The 22755-nt window shown below is 46.7% G+C and overlaps 7 protein-coding genes across 7 annotated transcripts; 5 read left to right on the top strand and 2 right to left on the bottom strand.

Moving 5' to 3' along the window:
* Positions 1 to 3565: 3565 nt before the first annotated feature.
* On the bottom strand, positions 3566 to 5886 carry LACBIDRAFT_291261 (uncharacterized protein). The gene is made up of 8 exons (XM_001883673.1): positions 5834 to 5886; positions 5649 to 5775; positions 5519 to 5595; positions 4965 to 5456; positions 4680 to 4913; positions 4449 to 4624; positions 4266 to 4394; positions 3566 to 4211 (listed from the first exon to the last, which is right to left on the bottom strand). Exons 1-8 carry the CDS (start codon positions 5847 to 5849, stop codon positions 3660 to 3662), a joined length of 1803 nt encoding a protein of 600 aa, XP_001883708.1. The 5' UTR covers positions 5850 to 5886; the 3' UTR covers positions 3566 to 3659.
* Positions 5887 to 5948: 62 nt separating this feature from the next.
* On the top strand, positions 5949 to 7138 carry LACBIDRAFT_294849 (uncharacterized protein). The gene has a single exon (XM_001883789.1). It carries the CDS (start codon positions 6288 to 6290, stop codon positions 7023 to 7025), a length of 738 nt encoding a protein of 245 aa, XP_001883824.1. The 5' UTR covers positions 5949 to 6287; the 3' UTR covers positions 7026 to 7138.
* A 1093-nt stretch (positions 7139 to 8231) lies between these two features.
* LACBIDRAFT_236989 (uncharacterized protein) lies at positions 8232 to 8969 on the top strand (the record flags this gene model as incomplete). Its single annotated transcript, XM_001883788.1, has 1 exon — positions 8232 to 8969. One exon carries the CDS (start codon positions 8232 to 8234, stop codon positions 8967 to 8969), a length of 738 nt encoding a protein of 245 aa, XP_001883823.1.
* Positions 8970 to 10042: 1073 nt separating this feature from the next.
* On the bottom strand, positions 10043 to 10448 carry LACBIDRAFT_302943 (uncharacterized protein; the record flags this gene model as incomplete). Its single annotated transcript, XM_001883672.1, has 2 exons — positions 10043 to 10256; positions 10309 to 10448. The coding sequence occupies 2 exons, from the start codon at positions 10446 to 10448 to the stop codon at positions 10043 to 10045; spliced, it is 354 nt and encodes a 117-aa protein (XP_001883707.1).
* Positions 10449 to 17041: 6593 nt separating this feature from the next.
* Positions 17042 to 17768, top strand: LACBIDRAFT_329637 (uncharacterized protein; the record flags this gene model as incomplete). The annotated part of the gene is made up of 4 exons (XM_001883787.1): positions 17042 to 17325; positions 17393 to 17540; positions 17601 to 17634; positions 17656 to 17768. The coding sequence occupies 4 exons, from the start codon at positions 17042 to 17044 to the stop codon at positions 17766 to 17768; spliced, it is 579 nt and encodes a 192-aa protein (XP_001883822.1).
* Positions 17769 to 18727: 959 nt separating this feature from the next.
* On the top strand, positions 18728 to 19240 carry LACBIDRAFT_329636 (uncharacterized protein; the record flags this gene model as incomplete). Its single annotated transcript, XM_001883786.1, has 2 exons — positions 18728 to 19071; positions 19123 to 19240. 2 exons carry the CDS (start codon positions 18728 to 18730, stop codon positions 19238 to 19240), a joined length of 462 nt encoding a protein of 153 aa, XP_001883821.1.
* A 1596-nt stretch (positions 19241 to 20836) lies between these two features.
* LACBIDRAFT_329635 (uncharacterized protein) lies at positions 20837 to 22636 on the top strand (the record flags this gene model as incomplete). Its single annotated transcript, XM_001883785.1, has 2 exons — positions 20837 to 21181; positions 21233 to 22636. The coding sequence occupies 2 exons, from the start codon at positions 20837 to 20839 to the stop codon at positions 22634 to 22636; spliced, it is 1749 nt and encodes a 582-aa protein (XP_001883820.1).
* Positions 22637 to 22755: the final 119 nt, after the last annotated feature.

The raw sequence follows: 22755 nt of genomic DNA, 5'->3' as shown, positions 1-22755 counted from the left end.
TGATGGGCGGAGGGGGTGTATGTGGAGGGGCGTGAAGAGGGACAAAGGAGCGAGGGGAGCGCAAATGAGGGGAGAGTGATTGAGGGTCAAAGGAACTCGAAGACCCAACTTCGTTATCAGCCCGCTACTAGGGGAAGACTTGACACGGGTGGGTATGGGGATAAATTCACTTCTGTTGCTAGTGGGTTCACTGCCGCCCCTCGTGGAGTTGTTTGGTCCTCTTGAAAGGCTTCACCGCAGTATCAGCCCCCTCCTCTTGCCCAACACCAACATCAACGGGCGCACTAGTGCGAGATCGCGTGGATGACACGTACTACCGCATTGAGCGCAGACGGGCTTAGCTGTGGTTCTGGACTGACTGTGTCAACCAGAGGTAATCTGGTTGGAGGATGTGTCGGTCGCTGCGAATCAGAGGCTGGCGCTCGGTGAACACAGCAAGTACAACATCTTGCTCCTCCCCGTGCTACAGTGATGCTTAAAACTTGCTGGCATGATAGTGGCTCTAATTTGCGACGTCTCTGGCTATACCTAATACTCCTATTTTAACTCGTCTAGGCTAAGCAAAAAAGATGGTATCCTGTCTATCCAGAACATGCACAAGCCAGAGCAATCTCTAAAAGGGAATACATCGGACATCGATCTAGCAAGCAACAGAACAGCGAAAGCATGAAGAAAACATAGCGATGGGAAGGGGTCAAACAGGACAGTCTTTGACCATGACAGGTATGGCATGCATTCAGTTTGGCCTGCCAATCTGATATTGGTTCTTCAGAATTTTTGCACGGTTTATCTGTGCATCATGTCAAACCAGGAAGAGAAGTAGCTCGGAAGAGCATACCTCGAGATCCCTTTCGAGAGCCTTAACGTTCCGAATGCATGTGTTAATCTCGCGTGAAAGACCTTCCAAAACGGCCTTTATCTCCTGAAGAATTGCGCCAGACGTCATGAGCGTCCTCACGTTGAGGTCAAGGATCACGCAGCGGATGCTAGAGAGCGTATATTGTGGACACAGTAAGCACCTTTTTTCATAAAACGATGCCAATAGCTCACGCTACTATGTCGTCCGTGAATTTGTCAGTGAAACTTAAATCCGATTGACGCATGATTCCAATATCAACGGCATCCTGCAACTTATCCTCCAAGGATGAGAGTCGAAGTTTAAGTGTTTCCATGCGAATGTGTGGGCGTCTGGCGTGCACGCACATAAGAAAACTGAGGAGGAAAGCTCCAGCCCGCACTAGGTCTTGCGGGATGCCAAGGGATAGAATGATCATCTGGCATGCTGCTGAAATAATTGTTTGGTGGTACTCTTGAAGGGTTGAAAACATTTAGTAGGATGGGGGAGTGGCGGGGGAAAGTTTTTGAAATATACTTTTTACTCTCAGAATATGTACTTATAATAACTTTTGTTTGCATAATTCCCTTGATTTTCGTCCCTTGACGTGACGTGAATCTACCTAGTACCTTCCATAATATTGGGTACACTTTCCCACGTCCGCACATGGAACGACGATTCCGCGTACCATCCCCTCCTCGATGGTGCCAGTCTCTCGATTTAGAGCGAAGGGTGGTAGCTTGGTATTTCTTGGAGGAGGCCTAACATATTGACTCCACTCGCAATTGAAGAATTGACTGAGTTGTTGTGGAGCATAACAAAAAAAAAAAATCACCGTCACGTTTACGGAATTATGCGAATGATGGAAACGGTAGTAACATCCGATTATCATACCTTTACCACTATCTCGGCACCCCCTTTAAGTCAGCAAAATTTTGACCTCAACCCATTCCGCAAGGTCTCTTGTCACTAATTTACCACCAACTTTAAAATGGCGTCCTCTGAGTCTAATCCAACCTTTTTCCTTTCAAGAAAAACGAAGAGTCGACGAAGTTCTGTTTTTGAAAAGTCACACTCGGCCACAGAATGATACTTTGTGACCGACGGGGTGCCGAGATACCGGTACAGCTGGCGCCCATCCAAAGCTTTTTTCGGCGACGGTCCGATCAACGGTGGCGTCGGTGGGAATACAATTATTAGTACCCCGGCACCTCCCTGAGTAAACAATCATAAAATGTCAGACTTAGAAAAACAGAACTTCGTCAATTCTCCGTTTTTCTTGCCAAAGACCAAACTGAAAAAAGGTTGGATTCGACCCAGAAGGCCGTGTATCAATTTTGTGGCAAGAGGTTTTGCGGAAGGTTTGAGATAAGGAATCTGCCGAATCAGAGGGGGTGCCAGGGGGTGCCGAGGTACCATCAGAATACGTTAATATTCTGCGGCGTGCGCTCGCCTCGCTAGTTCTCACGATGCATATAGGGGTTTCGCCAATAGTGACTATGACTCCGATATGAGGCCCTGAGGTGAGGTGAGTTTTTTCAGTAAACGTTCTCTTCACGGATCCTGAAGCTTGACTCTCCAAACCAACCAGTGGATATGTCACCAGAAGAATTAGCACCCAAGAACTCCGAAAGCTCTCAAGCAAAGCGTGTATTTCCACCGTTATATGTATCTCAAGGAAGCGAAAGAGCAGATAGACTCGCGTTCATTCACGTCCTCGAGAGATTGAAGGTACTGCACGGGTTCACTTGTGTGATTAGGATGCCTTGGCTCAAGGGGAGGCTATTATAGACGCAAAAACGGACAGGATGGGTGAACAATGACGTGCGCCTGTTCTCCTTTGGTTTTCGCTCATTCAGGTTTCAATATCGCATAGATTCCCAATCCTGAGAGGTGCATACTACATGCTGTCGATCCAAGAACTTTTTCCTTGACTGACTCGAGCTCGTTCCAAGTATATCCGACCACATGTACCGGATGGCTATCCTGTGCATGTTATCGACGGATGCCCAGCTGGACATCTCAAAGTGGGTTCCTCACCATCCAATGACGCGAGTACTTATTACTTATATTCGGATAGATGCGTGATGATGGCTCTGGTACATGATCTCGCCGAAGCTCAAGGTACCTTCTCTCTCTCCCCTTCTCTCTTTTGTTCCTCTTCTCATGTTACCCAAATTTTAAGTCGGAGACATCGCACCAAGAGAAGGTATACCAAAAGCCGAGAAACATCGTCTTGAAGCGGTCTGTCCTACCTTCCTTCTTTCATCTCACATGAGATTGATGCGATACACGTGCAGGAAGCAATGCATAACTTCGTTTACGAGATGCTACATGAAAGTCCGGCGGCGCAACGAATAGACGCGCTGTGGAGGGTAAGCTTTTGTTTACCTTTCTAAAATGTGCAACTCAAGTCTATGGATGTTAATTGAATCTAGGAATATGAAGCGGGTGAAACGGCTGAAGCCAAGTTCGTCAAAGGCGTGTTGCTCTGCTTTCTTCACGCACCCCAACACTAACATGGGGATACGGTTACAGACCTTGACCGGTTTGAAATGGCATCCCAGGCGCTAGAATATGAACGAAACCACAACAAGGACCTCCAACCTTTCTTTGACAGCAGCTTGCCAAATATTCGGCATCCCGAAATCAAGTCCTGGGGAGAAGATCTGCTCGTCGAACGAGAAGAGTTGCACCAGAAAGGCCTTCAACATCATATACACCTTACATCTTGATCAAATAGATCATTCATAAAAACAACCAAAATAACACAAATACATTCCCTTGTTTCCTCTGTTTAGCTCGTCCCCACTTTACCCTTTAATTAATGATGGAACAACCTCAACGACGTATGCGCAAACACAATCCCATGCTCATCCGCCGCCTTGACGCACTCCTCATCCATAACACTCCCACTCGGCGCCGCAAGGTACCTCACCCCGCTCTTCCGTGCACGATGCACATTATCCGGGAACGGGAAGAACGCATCGCTAGAACACGCAACCCCATCCAACTTACTCGCCCACTCCTTCTTTTCCTCCTCCTCCAACGCTAACACCTCGCCCTCGAACAAGGACTCCCACTGTTCCTTCTCCCCGCCCTCCAGCACTTCTCCGCTGACGAACAGGTCAATGGCGTTGGCCTTCTCTGCGCGTTTTACTCCTTTTTTGAAGGGGAGAGCGAGGACGCGTGGGTGATGGCGGAGCCACCAGAGATCGGCTTTCCCGCCTGCGAGACGGGTACAGTGGATGCGCGATTGTTGGCCTGCCCCGATGCCGATGATAGATCCATGAAAGGCGTATGCAACGCTGTTGGATTGTGTATATTTTAAAGCGAGTGTGGCGACGATGAGGTCTGTGACTGCGCTTGATGGGAGCTGGGGATGATTTCGTTAGTAAAGTGGATGAAGACAAAACAAATATTGACGGACCTCCTTGCTCTTGGTGACGATATTCTGGAAGAGGGAAGACTCGATCTTACAATCGTTCCTCCTTTGCTGGAGATGGATTCCGTACACCTGCTTCGTCTCGATGCTGGGAGGGACATAGTTTGGATCGATCTGCGTGCACTCATTTATATCCTTCCTGCCTCACAAAGAGGATGAGGCACTGACCTGAAGAACACAGTATTTCCCGGCCTTCTTCTTCTTCAACACGTCGAGCGCCTCATCGGCATATCCAGGCGCAATAATCCCATCGGACACTTCGCGCGAGATGATGCGTGCAGTAGCGAGGTCGCATGGAGCCGAAAGGGCGATAAAGTCGCCGAAGGAGGACATGCGATCCGCACCTGATTGGTTGGTTGGGTTTGGGTGAGCTCTACAAGGCAATGATGAGAAACGTACCTCGCGCTCTAGCATACGCAGAAGCAAGTGGAGTCAAAGGTTCCTTGAGGTCGTCGACTCCGTAAACTTTTTTCTCCGTCTCTGTGAGCTCGACGCCGACGGCCGCACCAGCCGGTGAGACGTGCTTGAAGGACGCGGCGGCCGGGAGATCAAGGGCTTCTTGGAGCTCTTTGACCAGAGCGTAGGAATTGAGCGCGTCGAGGAGGTTGATGTATCCAGGTGACCCGCTCAACACTGTCGAAGTTTGTCGAATCAGTACTCACATTCCAATTGAAATCAACCCACCTTTGAATGGAAGCTCCCCCTCAGTAACATACGCTTGCGCAGGCTTCTGATGCGGATTCGCACCATACCTCAATGCGATTCTCTGTACTCGCCCAGCCAGTTTCTCAGCAGGCAACTCGGCGCTAGCGTACTGTTCCCTGAAATATCCGCTGATCGCCTCATCGTACCGCGCGGTCATCTCGAATGCCTTCAGCGCAAGAGAAGCTCTCAGTCCTTGCCCCACGTCTCCTTGCCCATCTTTCCACGCGCCGAGGAAGGTCTTGTAGTCTTTTGGATCGGAGAGGACAGAGACGCGCTCGTGGTTTTTGGCTGCAGCGCGGAGAAGCGTCACCCCACCAATATCGACTTCCTCAACTGCATCTGCGAGGGTACAGTTTGGCTTGGCGATCGTTTCGGTGAATGGGTAGAGGTTGCAGACGACGATGGAGATTGGAGAGATGTTTTGCGCTTTGAGGTCCTCTGAGTCCGATGGAATGTTGCGTGCGAGGATTCCTGTCGTTTGTTCATTTGTTGAGCAATTTAGGCAGATAAATAGGTAGGAGAGGGATACGAACCACCGTGTACGGCAGGGTGAAGCGTTTTGACGCGCCCGCCTAGCATTTCTGGGGCTTTGGTGATGTCTGATACGTCCCTTTTCCCATCGTCGTAAGAAGGATCAGTGAATGGAAGGGAGACAGAGCGTACTCGATAGGGATCCCTGCGTCTCTTATTTTCTTTGCTGTTCCTCCAGATCCTAATAATCGGACACCAGCATCGTGAAGACCCTTGGCGAAGTCCAGCAGATCAGTTTTGTCGTACACTGAAAGTAGGGCTGTTTGGATGGGGGTTAGTTGAATGGTTTGTATGGTTTGTGAGTGGCTGGAGCTTACCGATGGGTTGGGACATCCTGAGCGAGGAATTGTAAGAGATCTAGAAGTGTGCGAGTCCGGTATGTGGTTGAGATCGATTCCAACGAAAAACTGATCATTTATCTTATCGAAGTCGGGATCAAAAGTAGATTAGATTAGATGATATCTCCTCTTTGCTGGCTTTTTCTGTTTAACACGACTATCTTCTGCTATCTGTGAGTTTCTCCAGCTGATGTTCAGAACTTGCGCAGGTCAGCAGCCCAGTGTGTAATTAATATAATGTGGTATCACGGGTCGCTGACTCGCTGTCAACTTACTGCCATTAGCAGCTCGGAATTATACCACGCCCGTGGTTTCTGCCAACCACGAGACCAATGGAAGGTCTTCTTTTCAGCGCCGGAGGAGCGCTGGGGTTCAATGGTTGTATAAAAACACCAACGTTGGCTGACCATCGTTTGTCAAAAGAGCCCCAACCATGGCATCTACCCCACATGAGCACCACACCTCGCCCCCCAATCTCTCCTTCGCAATCATCCTCCTCCCAGGTTACCAATGGCTCGATGTCGCCGGGCCAATCGACTATCTGAACAACCACAGCCAAGCGAAGCTGCGCGCAATAAACTCTGATCCAGCACTTGTCGCAAAGGCGCCCATTCTGACGTGGTACTACGTCGCGTCCACGCTCGACCCCATTTCCGCGTCCTCTGGGCCAAAGCAAACACCCACGCACACATTCGCTACTTGTCCACATGTCGATTACGTCTTCATGCCTGGAAATGAAATCCCCTACGCCGTCCCGCCCGAGTTCACAGAGTTCGTGCAGACGCGATTCGCAGACCCCAAAGTCAGGTTTTTGACAGTATGCACGGGAAGCCTTCTCCTAGCTCCCACGGGCATCCTGAACCACCTCCGCGTAGCGTCGAACAAGAGGGGGTTGAAATTCCTCGCGCAGTCTGGACAGCTGGACCACAAGGTACACTGGGTGGGGGATCGGCGGTGGGTGAAGGACGGGAAGGTATGGAGCGCGGCTGGGATAACGAGTGGTATCGATCTAGCTGCTGAGTTTGCGAGGGTTTATTTTGATAAAGATGTGGTTGAGGATGCAAAGGAGATCGCGGAGGAGGTGCCCAAGCCTGATACGCCAGATCCGTATGCGTGGATTTTGAAGGGGATTGATTTGGGGTATGGGGATCACCATCCTCATAAAAAGTAGCCCTTGCAAAACGGTGAGGGTGAAGCCGTAGTAAGTATAAGTACAAAGATATCATCATGTAAAGTTACCTTGACTGGACAGATTGAGACCGAATGCAATGGACTCTTGGCATCGTTCCCAGTGCTATGTAGCGAACTCACAACTCGATAAGTCTCGAGCTTTGTGGTATCAATATCTCATCGATAAAATTCATGCATCCATCTTACGAATTACAGTTCCCGGGACCAGTGGTGGCTTCAGGCGTTGTGGCCGAAAGTTGCCTTCATCGGACACCAATAATTATTTTTTGGGCTTACGTTCTACTTGGACGCCATTGGTTCCCATGTAGGACGCCATCTATAGAATGCAGTGCTTGAGAAAAAAAAATCTCAACGTTCTGTCGTACGCACTGTGCCCTAAGCCTGTCGTAATCGCGTAGGATGGAAAGATATTGAAATGATTGCCGATTGCTTAGCGGCTAAGCAACGAGGTGGAGGCCACGCTTCAGGATAAGGATTCCAGAATCTACACATAACTGCACGATGTAAGTGGCCCATGTAGGATATTTGAAGTTGAGCATACCAGAAAAACCACGTTCAGAGCTCTTGCTCTCCTCTCATGTTTTCGGTGACGCTTCAAGAGTATCGCCAAGCACTCGATGGGGATTCCTGCATCTCAACACCAGCATCGTGAGGACCCTTGGCTGAGTCCAGAAGGTTGATTTTGTCGTACACCAAAAGGAGGGCCGTTCTGGTGGAGGTTAGTTGAATACTTGGTGTGGTCTGTGAGTGGGTGGGGCTTGCCGACTGGCTGGGACATCCTAAGCGAGGAATTGTTGTGGTTGAGATCGATCCCAAAAAACTGATCCTTTGGCTTACTGTAGTCGCACGAAAAGTAGATTAGATTAGATGTCGTCTCTATCCCTGCCCTGCTCAATACCTCTGAGTTTCTGAATATTCGGGCTTTGGATAACATGTCCAGCTGATGTTCAGAAGTTGGTCAGCAGCACCCCCGTTCCTTGGAGTGTGTAGACGTGGCATCACGGGTCGCTGACTCGCTGTCAACTTGCTGCGATTAGCATCCCGGAATTATACGACGCCGGTGGCTTCTTTCGACCGCGAAACCGATGGAAGGTCTCCCTTTCAGCGCCGGAGGAGCGCTGGGGTTCAATGGTTGTATAAAAACACCAACGTTGGCTGAACATCGTTTTTCGAAAGAGCCCCAACCATGGCATCTACCACACATGAGCACCACATCTCGCCCCCCAATCTCTCCTTCGCAGTCATCCTCCTCCCAGGTTTTCAATGGCTCGACGCAGCCGGGCCAGTCGACTATTTAAACGACCACAGCCAAGCGCGACTGCGCGGAAGGGGCGCCGACCCAGCACTTGTCGCAAAGGCGCCCATTTTGACGTGGTACTACGTCGCGTCCACGCTCGACCCCATTCCCGCGTCCTCTGGGCCAAAGCAACCACCCACGCACACGTTCGCGACTTGCCCACGTGTCGATTATGTCCTCATGCCTGGAAATTCACCTAGCACGCCCGTTCCGCCCGAGTTCACAGAGTTCGTGCAGACGCGATTCGCAGACCCCAAAGTCAGGTTTTTGACAGTATGCACGGGGAGCATTCTCCTAGCTCGCACAGGCATCCTGAACCACCTCCGCGTAGCATCCAACAAGAAGGCGTTGAAACACCTCGCGCAGTCTGGACAGCTGGACCATAACGTACACTGGGTGGGTGACAGGCGATGGGTGAAGGATGGGAAGGTTTGGAGCGCGGCTGGCATAACGAGTGGTATCGATCTAGCTGCTGAGTTTGCAAGGGTTTATTTTGATAAAGATGTTGTTGAGGAGGAAAAGGAGGTTGCGGAGGAGGTGCCCAAGCCTGATACGCCAGATCCGTATGCGTGGATTTTGAAGGGGATTGATTTGGGGTATGGGGACCAGCATCCTCATACAAAGTAGTCCTTGCAAAGCAGTGCGAGAAAAGTCGCAGAAGTATACAAAGGACAGTAGTAAACTCACAACGACTCGGACTCACAACTCTATAGTACGCGCCCATCTCGAACTTTGTGGTATCGATATCTCGTCGGCGAATTCATGCATCACCGAACTTTCTGTTCCTTATGCTCTCCCATCGCCTTCCGGAATCTGTTTGATTTACTTCAAACACACGAACAAAACGGCAGGGGGTGGATAGAGTGGACGCCGATCGACTCTTGCATACCTGGGTGACGATGAATCATCATCGACGTGATGGTCAAACCCAGCGAGTATACTTTCTGCCCCGCTCCGCCTTCTGCAGCTCCTATAGCTCAACACGAATCGTCTGGCCTGGAAATTGTCCAGAGGTTGTGTATGTCGGCTTCCTAGTATGGTTCGAGTTCTGATCCACTCACGTTGATCCCGCCACACCGTTGATTAAACAGAAAGTGAACGATAAGTAGCGGTTGACATGGGCGCCTGGCACCTGCACGTTTCTGTCGGCCTGCCTTCTGCTTTCGGGCCTTCGGCCCGCACAGGCGAACCACGACCAAACGAGTCCAGACACAAACCAAACATGCCTCTCATCAGTCACCAACAACGATGCCAGATCACTTGCACCTCACTTTGCATAATCACGGCTCTAGTCCACGAGAAAAGTTCATCTTTACGATGGCAAATCAAAGGCCCTACAACGTCCGCCCCTCATACGTGTTGCAAGCGCGCTGTGAGGCCTTCCCTCGAGCTGGCTGACATTGGAGAATCTAATTGCTCCCCCAATTGTGTTCCAATCCAATTGAACTTCAATACTAATGCATTCGAAAAATTTACCTAACCGACACCGAAAAAAAATGCCCAAATCATGCGAAACAACAAGACACGGTGATGGATATGGTTCTAATTTGGCGAATACTGGAAGATTGATAGCTCAGACAAAGCTGCGACAAAGTATCGGAGTCAAATGGGACAGTGGAGGATTGTGGATATTCTGGTACGCATTCAGTTCCGCCGTCACTTCCATGAATGAAATCGGTTCTTCAGAATTTTTGCGCGGTTTATCTGCGCATTTTATCAATCAGGAAAAGCAACATTGATATCCGAGTCTCCGAAGGGTGGCATACCTCGAGGTCCCTTTCCAAGGCTTTCACATCCCGAATGCACGCATTAATTTCGAATGAGTGACCCTTCCCGACTGCCTTTATTTCTTGTAGAATCCCCTCCGACGTCAAAAGCGTCCTCTCGTGAAGCTCCAAGGCCCTGTATTGAATTCTGTCGTGGTGATTGTAATTATATTATTCCATGAAACAACACTCGTACTCACCTTCCCATGTTTGTCTCGATTCGAGCAGTGAAATTTGTATCTGACAGGTGAATAATCCCACTATCGACGGTGTCTCGAAGTTTTCCCTCTAGGATCAGAAGTCGAAGTCGCAACTTTTCCATGAGGACTTGTGGACGCATGGCGTGCGCAACATTACAGAGACATATAACACCACCCAGTAGTAGTGTTCCAATCCGTACCAAGTCTGGTGGGATGATGGATAGAATGACCATCCACACCGCTGAGATAATCGCTTGGCGATACTCATGAAGCGTCACTGAAAACATGAGAGGCGAGGAGCAAAAAAATTGAACGTGGTTTTTCTGATATTTTCACCTTACATGGGCCACCTATATATATAGTGCGGCGGCATGGTGGATACTGTAATTGCAATGCGGGCTAAAGCTCCCTCAGTGCATTGCCATTTCGGCTCGAACCAGGATATATTACATGTCTCTGTGTCTTTACGGATCTTCAGTGTGATCACAAGGGCTCGGTCAACAACATAGATTGGCACTCTGAGGCGGAGATAACAAGTACCTTGCTTAGGGATCTTTGATCTAAATCGATGACTGTTGACCGGTTGACCGTGACGGTGCTTTTGAGTGGAGTGATTAGTTATACTCGCGAGCTCTTTCCCATCAATGATCACATTTGTCATACGCTAATAGTATTTAGAGGGTCATCGAGCGAGTCGAGCAGCTGCATTTTGGAGTCTGGCTTTGTGTGAGGATTTACGGGCACTACGGCGGCGTATGCCACAAGTGCACGACAAAATCCGAGATTCTAACAAAGATGGCGAAAAGTTGGCAGTACATGAAACGGGCGACCCTACCTTGCTACCGCTGCTGTACTGGACAACTTCCCGTAGGACTGGGTTTGTTCAGAAGAATTGAAGCCCCTCACGAGCACGAGCCGAAATCAAGGGGGGAGCACAATTTTAATTTAATATATCATGTTGATTTTTTTGGTAAGGCCAATATGGCCGGACTAACCAACCAGGCGTGGGAACAACCTTCCATATATAGGTAAATCTATAAATAGGTAACATATTTTGGGATGTCAGCCCAATGTCAGCCGTCGTCTTATCCTTCGTTTGCTGCCCCTTCCTCTATTTTTCTTCATGCTCTTACATGGGTCACAAACCCAGTCATTGATACCAAGATCCACTGGCAGTCCAACCCATGAAAAGTGGTACTGCATAGTCAGTGGTCAGGCTGAAATGACACAAAAAGAAAAGACCTACCCACAATGTCTCACAGCCTTTTTACCTGCAGATAATTACTCTGCTTTTGTCCTCTGCCTCAACTGCATCACTCTCACCTCAATTACAATGTGGACAGAAAACAGTTTTATCATCTCAAATATTGTCCTCAATCTATATCATATACCAGGCTTCTTAGATCACAAGTGTGAATAGCATAGTAAGTACTGCACTTGGTAAGTGAGGACAGCTTGCGGAACGCCTCAGAGAGCGCACTGAGCTCATCCGACCCATAGATTACCTGAAATTGGTACTTTAAATAAAAAAGTTTAACGGCCTGCTGGCTGGACTAACCAACCGACCCCATATGGCAGATTCAAATCCCGCTCCCCCCTTGGCCGAAATGGCAATGCACAGGGAGCTTTAGCCCCGCATTGGAACGATTATCCACCATGCCATCAAAATGAGTTGGAGAGCAACTATTACAATCTTCAATAGCCTATCTGAATGGGCGTCGGATCGACCCGCTTTTTCCAAGTAGGAGAGAATAAATACCACACAGCACTTTGAGGTACCATCAGGGTGTATATATAGGACCTGGGAAATTCATGTCAAATGCCTGATCACCTACGGTTACCACATAACGCCTCTAATTAGAAGTGGTCAGTGATTGCCTGACCCAGGACCCCCGAAAATCCTGCTAAATGATAGATACTGAAATTGCCGATTTCCAGATTCTTGTCCGTACCAATTTTGGCGAAGTCTGTCCGGATTTTATCTAGCCTAGACCAAAATTTCGAAAAGTTGTCCGAACTGTGTACAGTCATCAACAGGTCAATGACACAGCTGGGTCAATGACACAAAACAGTTTTACTCCACCATTTTTGCTCGCATCTCTTAGAAATTTTATGTCATTGTAAGGGAATACTATATCATTATGACTGTGCTTTTTTTGAAGCAACAGCCTCTCTTGAACTCCTTAAAAGCTCTATTCATTGGTTTTGATCAGACTTCAACAATTCCATTACCCTGATCTGGCAACAACCTCATGAAGACTGAGATTTATTTTGACAGTCCTCCAATACAAACTACATAGGGTACAATAATCAAAATTTATCTAGAGTGTAGGGGCTTGTCTGGACTGTCAGCAAGGAAAAGGTGTGAAATGACATTGAGATGGGTAACCAAATGTGACAGAGTTTGTGACACATCCGAATTGGGTTTACTCGTCAAATGAAAATCTTTCCTCCGCCTTGCCTCAGCTGACAGCCTAAAATGCATGGATGACCTCTGTTCAATACTTGAGAACTCCAGGTGCACTAACATGAGTCCCTTGAGGAAGATATTTCTCAGATAAGTTAAAACAAATCTTGATGCCATATCCCAATCAAGTAACCTGTGACTGTGTCATTGAATGGTGTTGACACTGTTTCAACCGAAAAATTCAGTCCTCAAAAAGTTGGCAAGATAGCAAGTTTTTAAGTACTAAATTGTGTAGTGTAAATACTTCATCAGATTTTGTACAATTCAGTTTTTGAGAAGTCGATGTGTGAGGGATGTGATTCAGTCAATAAAAATGTTTGTGTCATTGACCGGTTGATGACTGTATCTAGCCTAAGTCAGGGCCAAATTTTTTTGTGCGGCAAAAGGTTCGAACCACAGACCACATGTCAGGCTTCGTAAAGTACATACTTTTTTTCCGTTGAGCTATGTGACCATAGTTGTCCAGTTAGTATCTAGCCTCTGATTCTTCTTGCAAGCCTGTCCGGATTCTGTATCTAGCATTTTGCTGATGTTTTCGAAAACCTGTCCGGTTTGTATCTATCCTAGCGCCTCATTTTGAAAAATTCTGTCCGGATCGGTATCTACCATTTAGCAGGATTTTCGGGGGTCCTCCTGACCCCCTCTAAGGAAAGGGCTTATATCGATATTCCCATCAGTTCAGTTAATTGTTGAATAACTCATGTGGGACTTCATCGATTTAGCCCTCCCTCGGTAAGTATTATCCGGTGTACCTTCCCGCCGTTCTCAGGCTCCCTATTGGGAAGGTCGTCCCATCAGCGACACCACATGTGCCTTCCCATCACGCTCCGTTGCCAAATGCGGACACGGCGGTTGGCGCGTGTGACTTTTTCCGTGCTCACTGTTTGTGATGATGAGCAGCTGTATTCCACTGTTCCCAGTCCATTCCCTTTGCTTTTTCTTGCCTAAGCCCACACAATAAGCCTGTAAAGTAGTATTATATGGCTACCTGCATGTAAATAGGCCACAGAGTTGTGTAATCACCTACATGAATATGCATGCTCATCCCCAGTACCCATAGCCATCTACAGAGAGACTAAGAGACCCAATGGCCAGCTTGGATATTCATTATTAGAGTGTATGAGGGAGGGTATATAACTGCAGGGCTGTGGGATGGCCAGAACATATCTATTCTGCAGGTGTAATATACCCCAGCTTCCTACCTCTACTCACCCACTCCCAAGGTACCTATATCTAAATTAAACACATAGAGATACTAGGATAGCTATTTAGAAGAGTTCTGGGTATCTATTTTCGCTATTTTATGGGTATGAAGGGTACCATGGCCTGATATCTCCAAAAGTCATCTCAGTTCCTGGGAGACTATCAGGTCATTGTAAGTGTATTTGAATCAGCTAAAGGGTAGTTATACAAGCTATAAAAAGGTTCACCAGGTTTAAAAGTGAGCGCCTTTATGCTATGGTAGTATTTGAAGTGGGGGATGAGGAGGTATACCTGGGATCAGTGATCAAGCCATACCTCCATCAATAAAAATTATCTGAACATTATTAGGACAGCTATGGGTGCTTTATGAGTCCCTTATATTGACTTACACAGACCATGTTGCCCACAGAGAAGGTGGTAAAATGCTATCCAGGTAGGGGAAAGGTGTGTGCAAAAAATACGAAATCTCTCTCTTCTGAAGGGAATTCTCTACTAAAAATATATCTGGGTACATAGATGGTGAGCTTAGTATAGCTTTTAAAGCATATCCAAATTTCAGACAGATTGGTTGGCTGTAGGGTGAACAATCAAATCCAAGAGGCTAATGTGTTGTTTGGAGATATGTAGCCAAACTTTGATCATAATCCTCCACTTTTGATGTACCTCCTTTGACATCCATTTCGTGCATATGGAGACATACATCTCCTCAATCTTCCAAATTTTTCGGTATTCCATCTATAGTTACACTAAGCTCACCATCTATGTACCCAGATATATTTTTAGTAGAGAATTCCCTTCAGAAGAGAGAGATTTCGTGTTTTTTGCACACACCTTCCCCCTACCTGGATAGCATTTTACCACCTTCTCTGTGGGCAACATGGTCTGTGTAAGTCAATATAAGGGACTCATAAAGCACCCATAGCTGTCCTAATAATGTTCAGATAATTTTTATTGATGGAGGTATGGCTTGATCACTGATCCCAGGTATACCTCCTCATCCCCCACTTCAAATACTACCATAGCATAAAGGCGCTCACTTTTAAACCTGGTGAACCTTTTTATAGCTTGTATAACTACCCTTTAGCTGATTCAAATACACTTACAATGACCTGATAGTCTCCCAGGAACTGAGATGACTTTTGGAGATATCAGGCCATGGTACCCTTCATACCCATAAAATAGCGAAAATAGATACCCAGAACTCTTCTAAATAGCTATCCTAGTAGCTCTATGTGTTTAATTTAGATATAGGTACCTTGGGAGTGGGTGAGTAGAGGTAGGAAGCTGGGGTATATTACACCTGCAGAATAGATATGTTCTGGCCATCCCACAGCCCTGCAGTTATATACCCTCCCTCATACACTCTAATAATGAATATCCAAGCTGGCCATTGGGTCTCTTAGTCTCTCTGTAGATGGCTATGGGTACTGGGGATGAGCATGCATATTCATGTAGGTGATTACACAACTCTGTGGCCTATTTACATGCAGGTAGCCATATAATACTACTTTACAGGCTTATTGTGTGGGCTTAGGCAAGAAAAAGCAAAGGGAATGGACTGGGAACAGTGGAATACAGCTGCTCATCATCACAAACAGTGAGCACGGAAAAAGTCACACGCGCCAACCGCCGTGTCCGCATTTGGCAACGGAGCGTGATGGGAAGGCACATGTGGTGTCGCTGATGGGACGACCTTCCCAATAGGGAGCCTGAGAACGGCGGGAAGGTACACCGGATAATACTTACCGAGGGAGGGCTAAATTGATGAAGTCCCACACGAGTTATTCAACAATTAACTGAACTGATGGGAATATCGATATAAGCCCTCTCCTTAGAGGGGTTCAGGCAATCACTGACCACTTCTAATTAGAGGCGTTATGTGGTAACCATAGGTGTGCCTGATCTCCATACTCAAAAAATCAAAAATGTGCTGCAGGCCGAGTTGAGGCGAGAAAACAAAAAATGGCCTGCCAGGGACCATTTTTCATGTGCAGACAAAAATTGCCCTTTTGGAGGATTGTGTGGACAAATTTTGACTTTTTAGATTTGTTTTTTTTTCGAAAATGGTTCCCATTCTCTCAACCAATGCACAAGTTAAAGGAAAAACCATGAGAATATTTTGCCCACCAAAGATCAGGCATCTGAGATGAATTTCCCAGGTCCTGTATATATGCATGCCACCTATTGCCTCAAGTTTTTAGAGAGAGATTCAAAGATTTGTGTTCTGGAGACACGCTTAGACTCTTTACAGACAAACACAAGTAACGGAATGGTCTCTCACATTCCTCCAGATTGGCTGAACCGTTTATTCTAAAACTTTCCAGATACATTTCAATGATATACAGAAGTTTAACTAAAAAGAATTGGAGAGAAAGATGAAGTTCTGTTGGGAGTAGGGACAAAGAACAAATCAAAACTAGACTCAATCATGTGATATTTTCAAAGCACAACAGTGACAACACCTTTACGCCAAAAAAATTAGAAATTCCTATAGTAGTTACAGCTGAATGCAGAATGATAGGCCATACCGAATCAACACAAACATAGGGCGGACTCTCAAATTTTATGGTGGTATAGGGTCTCAGCAATCCGGAGGTTGAAATTTCACACCCTGTGAGAACTCAGCGGCCTCAGCCATCACATCGCTTTGAAAATTTAAGGGTCTGCCCTGTGCATGTGTTGATCTGGCTTGGCCTATCGTTCTGCCTTCAGCTGTAATGAGTTGCAAAAAAGATCATAGAATTTGACAAAGTGGTGAGCCAGAAATCATGCGTCACTAAGAAAGTTTGAAACAACTACTGGTACACCCCTTACAGGTGCGAGCTAATCAGGGTGCGAACTAATCGGGCTGATTGAATCTGGGTGCATGAAGCTGGGTGCATACTTGGGTGCATATGTCTGGGTATCAGTGTCTCATCGGGATGAAATAAGTGGTGCTGCTCTTTTTGGCAAGGAGCGAGGCTGTGCGGTGTTCCTTGGAAAGTTAAGGCATACATTTATGTGTGGGACGCGATATAAAACTCAGTGAAAGGGAGATTACTCAAGAACTTATTCCCGCCTGCCATGTTTTCAACCCTTCAGGAGTATCACCAAGCCATCGCATCAGCCATTGGGATGGTTATTCTATCCATTATCCTGCAAGACTTGGTCAGGCTTGGAGCCATCCTTCTCGGTGGTGTTATATGTATCTGCAATATCATGCATGCCACCTGCCCACAGAACCGCATGAAAAAGCTGCAACATCAACTTCAATCCTTGGAGGTAAAGCTCCAGGATGCCATCAATAGTGGGATCATGTGTCGGTCGGATACAAATTTCACTGCCCAGATCGCGAGAAACATGGGAAGGTGAGTGTCAATGCCGTTTGATGAGATGACATAACTTAGGAAGTTGACCACAGTGCATTCTCATTAGAATTCGCTACAGGACTTTCGAACTCCATGAAAGGACGCTCTTGACATCTGGGGGAATTCTGCAGGAGATCAAGGCATTCTGGGAGGGTCACTCACATGATATCAATGAGTGCATTCGAGATGTCGAAGCCTTAGAAAGGGAACTCGAGGTGAGCTCTTCCAAGGTATTGCATTGCCCAACTTATTGACAGCTAACTGCATAATCATAGACCACATCTGAAATTTCACTTTGTGCCTTTGTCTGTGTGTAAACATCTGTTTTAGGCTGTGGCTATGTAAACCATGACGCCGATTCGTGCACGCTGCCCATTGCTCCAAGTTCTAGCACCGTTTCGGTAGTTGCTCCAAACACTCCAATCCTGCCCTGCACATCATAACGGTGGAGCGGTTGGGACTTGCCAACTTGGATGGGCGTGCTACCTAATACGGTTGTTTGTACAAATAAAGGCACACAAAGTAAAATTTAGATATGGTCTACGGTTATGCAGTTAGCTGGAATGCGATGCGCAGATAAACCATGCACAAATTCTGAAGAACCAGTATAGTTCATGGAGGTAATGGCCGTATTGGATACATACCAAAAGTTCCATGATCCGTCACTGGCACTGTCCCATTTTATCGATGCGTTGTTTCTGCTTCGTCTTCGCTTTCGATCTTCCAGTAGTTCGCCAGATGAGAATCATATCTACCACCACTGCTTTCTTGTTCGTGCGTTTGTCGCATGACTCAGACATTCTATTCTCGTTTTTGTCAGTGTCGACTATGTAAATGTTCTAAATGTATTAAAATTCAACTGGAATTGGAGCGTACAAATTGGGAGAGGAATTTGAACTCCCCGTCTCGACGGGAGAAGCCATCCCCCACATTGCGTGTGACTGGGGGGGACAGACGTTGTGGGAGTTTTAGTTTGCCATCGCAAAGTCAATTTTTTCTCGTAAAGGTATATCCAGAGGTGTTGTCGGGTGAGTAGAGCTGTGATCGTGCTAAGTGAGGTGCAAGCGACCTGCTAAGTAAAGCATCGTTGTTGGAACGTTGACGCGTTGACGGTTGGTTCAATGGTGGTAGTGTTGTTGGCAATAGCTCGCCAGCTCGCCACGCCAGTTTCGCCAGCTGGCGAAATGAAAATTCTAAAAAAGGGTGGCGAGACCTGGCAAAAGCCAAAAAAGGAAAGTAAATTTTCGGGAAGGACGTGGCATTTCAGTAGTGTAGAATAATATCTATTACCCCTACAACTCTCATGGCAAGCAGAAATAAGGGTGGGCACCCCAAAGACTCCTTTATCCACAAACACTTCACAGGAGAGCAAGACACAAGAACGAAATCTCACCGATGGATCATGACGTGCAAATACTGCCCGGCATCTGAAGCCACCCCGATCGTTCACCGTGACGTACGCTGCCTTTCCCATCTAGCAAAGACCGACGGGCAAGGCAACTGCAAGCATGTGCCTCCGGATGTGCGCAGAGAAGCTGGGCGCTTGCTGATGTTGAAAGCAGGGATTGAGAAGGCTGTCTCATCAGATGAGGACGGTGACGTTGAGATTGTTGAGGAATCTGGTGTGGGGAAGAAGCAAAAGGGGAAGTCAGGGTCTGCCGTGGCAGTGAAACACCCGATCGATGCATTCTTTGATAGAGCAATGTCAGAAGTGGAGACTAATAAGGCAAACATTCAGATGTTGAGGTTTGTGAAAAGGAAATACATGGAACGCTATTGAATAATTAAGACTTACAGATTCTTCATTCACGGAAACATTCCGTTCTCTGCTGCTGACAACCCATTCTTTTGGAAATGGGTTCAGACGTTACGTCCGTCTTACGGCCCTGCATCTCGTTATACACTACCTGATTAAAAGTAATGTCACATCATTTTTTGGACAAAGTTAGTGCTATAACACAAGAACCAAACATTTTAAGAACTAAGCTCTGGTGTATAGAACATAGCTAAGGAGGTGTAGATTGTACATACCAAGTTTGGGGGTGAACAAATGAAAACTGAGGACAAGGCGGGGCATTGACTGTGACAACTTCCAAAAATGGGATGTAACAAAATGGGAAATTCTGAATGACTGCAACCTACTGCAAGCAATTCACCATTTGAAGAAGAGACATTTTGAACACTGGATCTCCTTGCTATTGTCATGAGCTTCATAAAGTCCTTGGGCCAGAAAATTTTATATCCTCCCTAAAAGGTAAATTTGAACTTGGTCTCCACTTTATGTATTTTTCACTCAACATATTTGTTGGAATGGGGCAAATTAACTCCCTATTAATGTTTGTAGTGTGTATAATACAAAAGGTAGGTAGAAATGTAAAAATGAACATTGCATGATGTCTGTAGAAGTTAATTTCCAGAGTTTTTCTGAAAGTAAACAAGCATCTACAACATTGGTCCTTCTTTTCTGCAAGAAGAAAAAATGCTACCATTCTTTTGAGTTGATCCATGGAGACTCAGGATGTCCTTTAGACAACACCTGAGGTATAATATGATAGCAAATAAATTTACACTGGGTATAACTTGAAAAGTCCCCAACAAAAGTACATTTTGCATAGAGCAATCGTCCTGGACCAATCCTTGACATTTTTCTTGGTGAATTGGGGCTGAAAATATTTCACAAGGCACTTCTCATACCTAGGAACACCACCCCAAAGAAATCAACAGAGGTCCTATTTATACAAGGATCTGACACCCCCAGACCTTTCTAGGCCAGATTTAGACATCCCTCTGTCATGATTTTAATTGATTTAGTGAGCTTTGCAGGCCATATGAGAAGCATCTGTGTCCAAAACTTGAAAGGTGGGTAGAAACACTTACCATTGACAGTTCAAATTAACTATATTGACTGTAACCCTTTGGAAGTAGGTTTTCTGGGAATGATAATGATGATACATTTCTTAATTTTCACACTTTATTGAGTTTAAATAATGATTGCATGCTTAAATCTTGTGAATGGGGTCAGATAAGACTATGTAACAGTAATAATTCTGTATCTGTACAATACTATGACAATAGATGCCTTCTCCTGTCAATCCTCAGAAACATTTTTAGCTGGGAATGGGCAAGGAGGGCAATAAATTTGAATTTACCTTTTAGAATAGAATATAGAAGCTTATAGCATAGATACTTGAGGGAGCTCATAACAATAGTAGGGAGATCCAGTGTACAAAATATCTCTTCTTCAAGTGGTGAATTGCTTTCAGTAGGTTGCAGTCATTCAGAATTTTCCCATTTTGTTGCATCCCATTTTTGGAAGTTGTCACAGTCAATGCCCTGCCTTATCCTGAGTTTTTATTTGTTCACCCCCAAACTTGGTATGTACAATCTACACCTCCTTAGCTATGTTTCATACACCAGAGCTTAGTTCTTTAAAGGTTTGGTTCTTGTGTTATAGCACCAACTTTGTCCAAAAAATGATGTGACATTACTTTTGATCAGGTAGTGTACGTTGATGGAGCGACTCCTTCCTGGTGAGGAAGCAAAGGCATTCGCTGCAGACGTAAAAAGGTTGGAGGGGAGGAACAATCTCACATACCTCATGGATGGGTGGGATGACAGCCAAAGACGCAGCGTCTATGGGTGCATGGTTGCCGAAGTTGGGGAGTTTCCTGTGGTGTTGGGAGTGGAGGAACTGACCGGGATCAGAGCGACTGGAGATAACCTTTGCGACGTTGCGACCAAGGCCCTGGCAAAGAAAAGCGTTGAGCCCAAGTCCATTATTGCCGTTTGTACTGACAATCCTACCCCGATGGTTGCATTTCGCAGAAAATGGAAGAATGAGTATCCATGGATTCTCGTGAGTGCATAACCTTATGTTGCATCCCCAGAGCTTATCTTACAGTATCAGACAATTCATTGCTTCATGCACAGCATCAATACGATAATCGGAAAGATTGTGAGCTACCCGAGCATCAAGAAGACTGTTACCTCAAATTCACGTATTGTTTCTTTCTTCAACTCGTCACATTATTGGGGAGGCCAACTCAAGATCATTGCAAAAGAAAACAAGGTCACGCGCGGCCTAAAAACCAACACGGAATCGCGTTTCTATGCGCTTATCCTCCAAGCGCTGAGCGTACGGGATCACAAGGCTCCGTTGACTACGCTCTGCCTTCGTCACGACGCACAACACTCAGTTGGCGGTCTGACTCCAGTTGCGAAGGATGTCGTCAAAACTGTCTTCGACATTGATCGCTGGCAACGGACGGACCAGCTGATTCGGGTTTGCAAACCCTTGGTCGACATCATTGGCGACGTTGAAGCTCGAGACGCTACCTTGGCAGACTGCATGCTTCAGCTGATCTGGGCCCATCGGGAAGTCACCCGATTACCTCTCAAATCTGGAGATGACTCGGGATTCCTGCAGCACGCCCAGCGGGTTTTGAACACTCAATTCCACGAGATGAACACTGACCTCCATTGGCTTTGCCTGTTTCTCCACCCCCTCTGCCGAAAACTCGCCATCTCGAATTCTCGTCACTCACACAAACTAGAGGACGCATACAAAATATCACTCGCCATCGCATCGAATTGGGGTTGGAGCAGGGAGATGGCAACAGCCTTGCTCAGGGATATCAAAGGGTATTTTCATGTGCAGGGACCGTTTCAGGGAGGGAAAGCTGATGGAAGGGATTGGTGGAAGTCCCTCCTCGTGAGCGTCGCCTCCCACCCTCTCAAAGCCCTGGCAATCAAGTTGTTCAGCATCGTTCCTCACGCGGCTGAGGTTGAACGCTTCTTTTCCAACCTTGGCGGCATCCAAAGTGTCAAGCGTTCCCGTCTCACGATACCTCATCTCAAGACACTGGGAACGCTCCGAAATCATTACACACGCCAAGTACAGGAGGAAGCGACTAAGGCGGGAAAATCAACGCGTCGAAAGCATGCGCACATGCATACTCAAGCCGATGGGGGGATTAATGTGGAAAGGGCGGAGGATTTGATACAGGCGTATAATTGGACTCCCCTCCCAGCCAATTTCAACAGTGACCTTGAGGGCCTCGAGGAGATAACGGAAGAAGAAATCGACGCGGAATTTGACAAGCTGGATAAACAGTTACCGACAGGCGAAGGCGATGGAATCACTGCAGATGTTCCTCTTGAACAAGTTTTTGACATAACTGACCTTGATAATATTCGCGCAGGCTCAACACCCCTCAGTATCGATGACGAAATTACTGCTGTCACTGACACTAGTGATTCTAATGATAAATGGGATGCTAATTCATTGATTAGGTCACTAGGTGTAGCGTAGATAGCTTAAAATCAGTAAAAATGCTATATTTGCTCATTCGCCAGCTTCGCCAGCACTCGCCAGCATTTGCCAAGCCCTCACGTACTCGTCTCGCCAAGCCGGCGAGTGGCGAATGCTTT

This window comes from Laccaria bicolor, genomic scaffold (assembly GCF_000143565.1).
Source record: "Laccaria bicolor S238N-H82 LACBIscaffold_22 genomic scaffold, whole genome shotgun sequence".
NCBI classification, from domain to species: domain Eukaryota; kingdom Fungi; phylum Basidiomycota; class Agaricomycetes; order Agaricales; family Hydnangiaceae; genus Laccaria; species Laccaria bicolor.
This window is presented reverse-complemented; position numbering and strand designations above follow the sequence as displayed.

Bases quoted from the DNA above. Each gene is read 5' to 3' on its own strand.
- LACBIDRAFT_291261 (XM_001883673.1), bottom strand. The intron at 5,457-5,518 runs GTTCGTATCCCT...AACAAACGACAG, and splicing joins TCACCCTGCCGTACACGGTG to GAATCCTCGCACGCAACATT. The intron at 4,914-4,964 runs GTGGGTTGATTT...AAACTTCGACAG, and splicing joins GGGGGAGCTTCCATTCAAAG to TGTTGAGCGGGTCACCTGGA.
- LACBIDRAFT_294849 (XM_001883789.1), top strand. From the start codon at position 6,288: ATGGCATCTACCCCACATGAGCACCACACCTCGCCCCCCAATCTCTCC.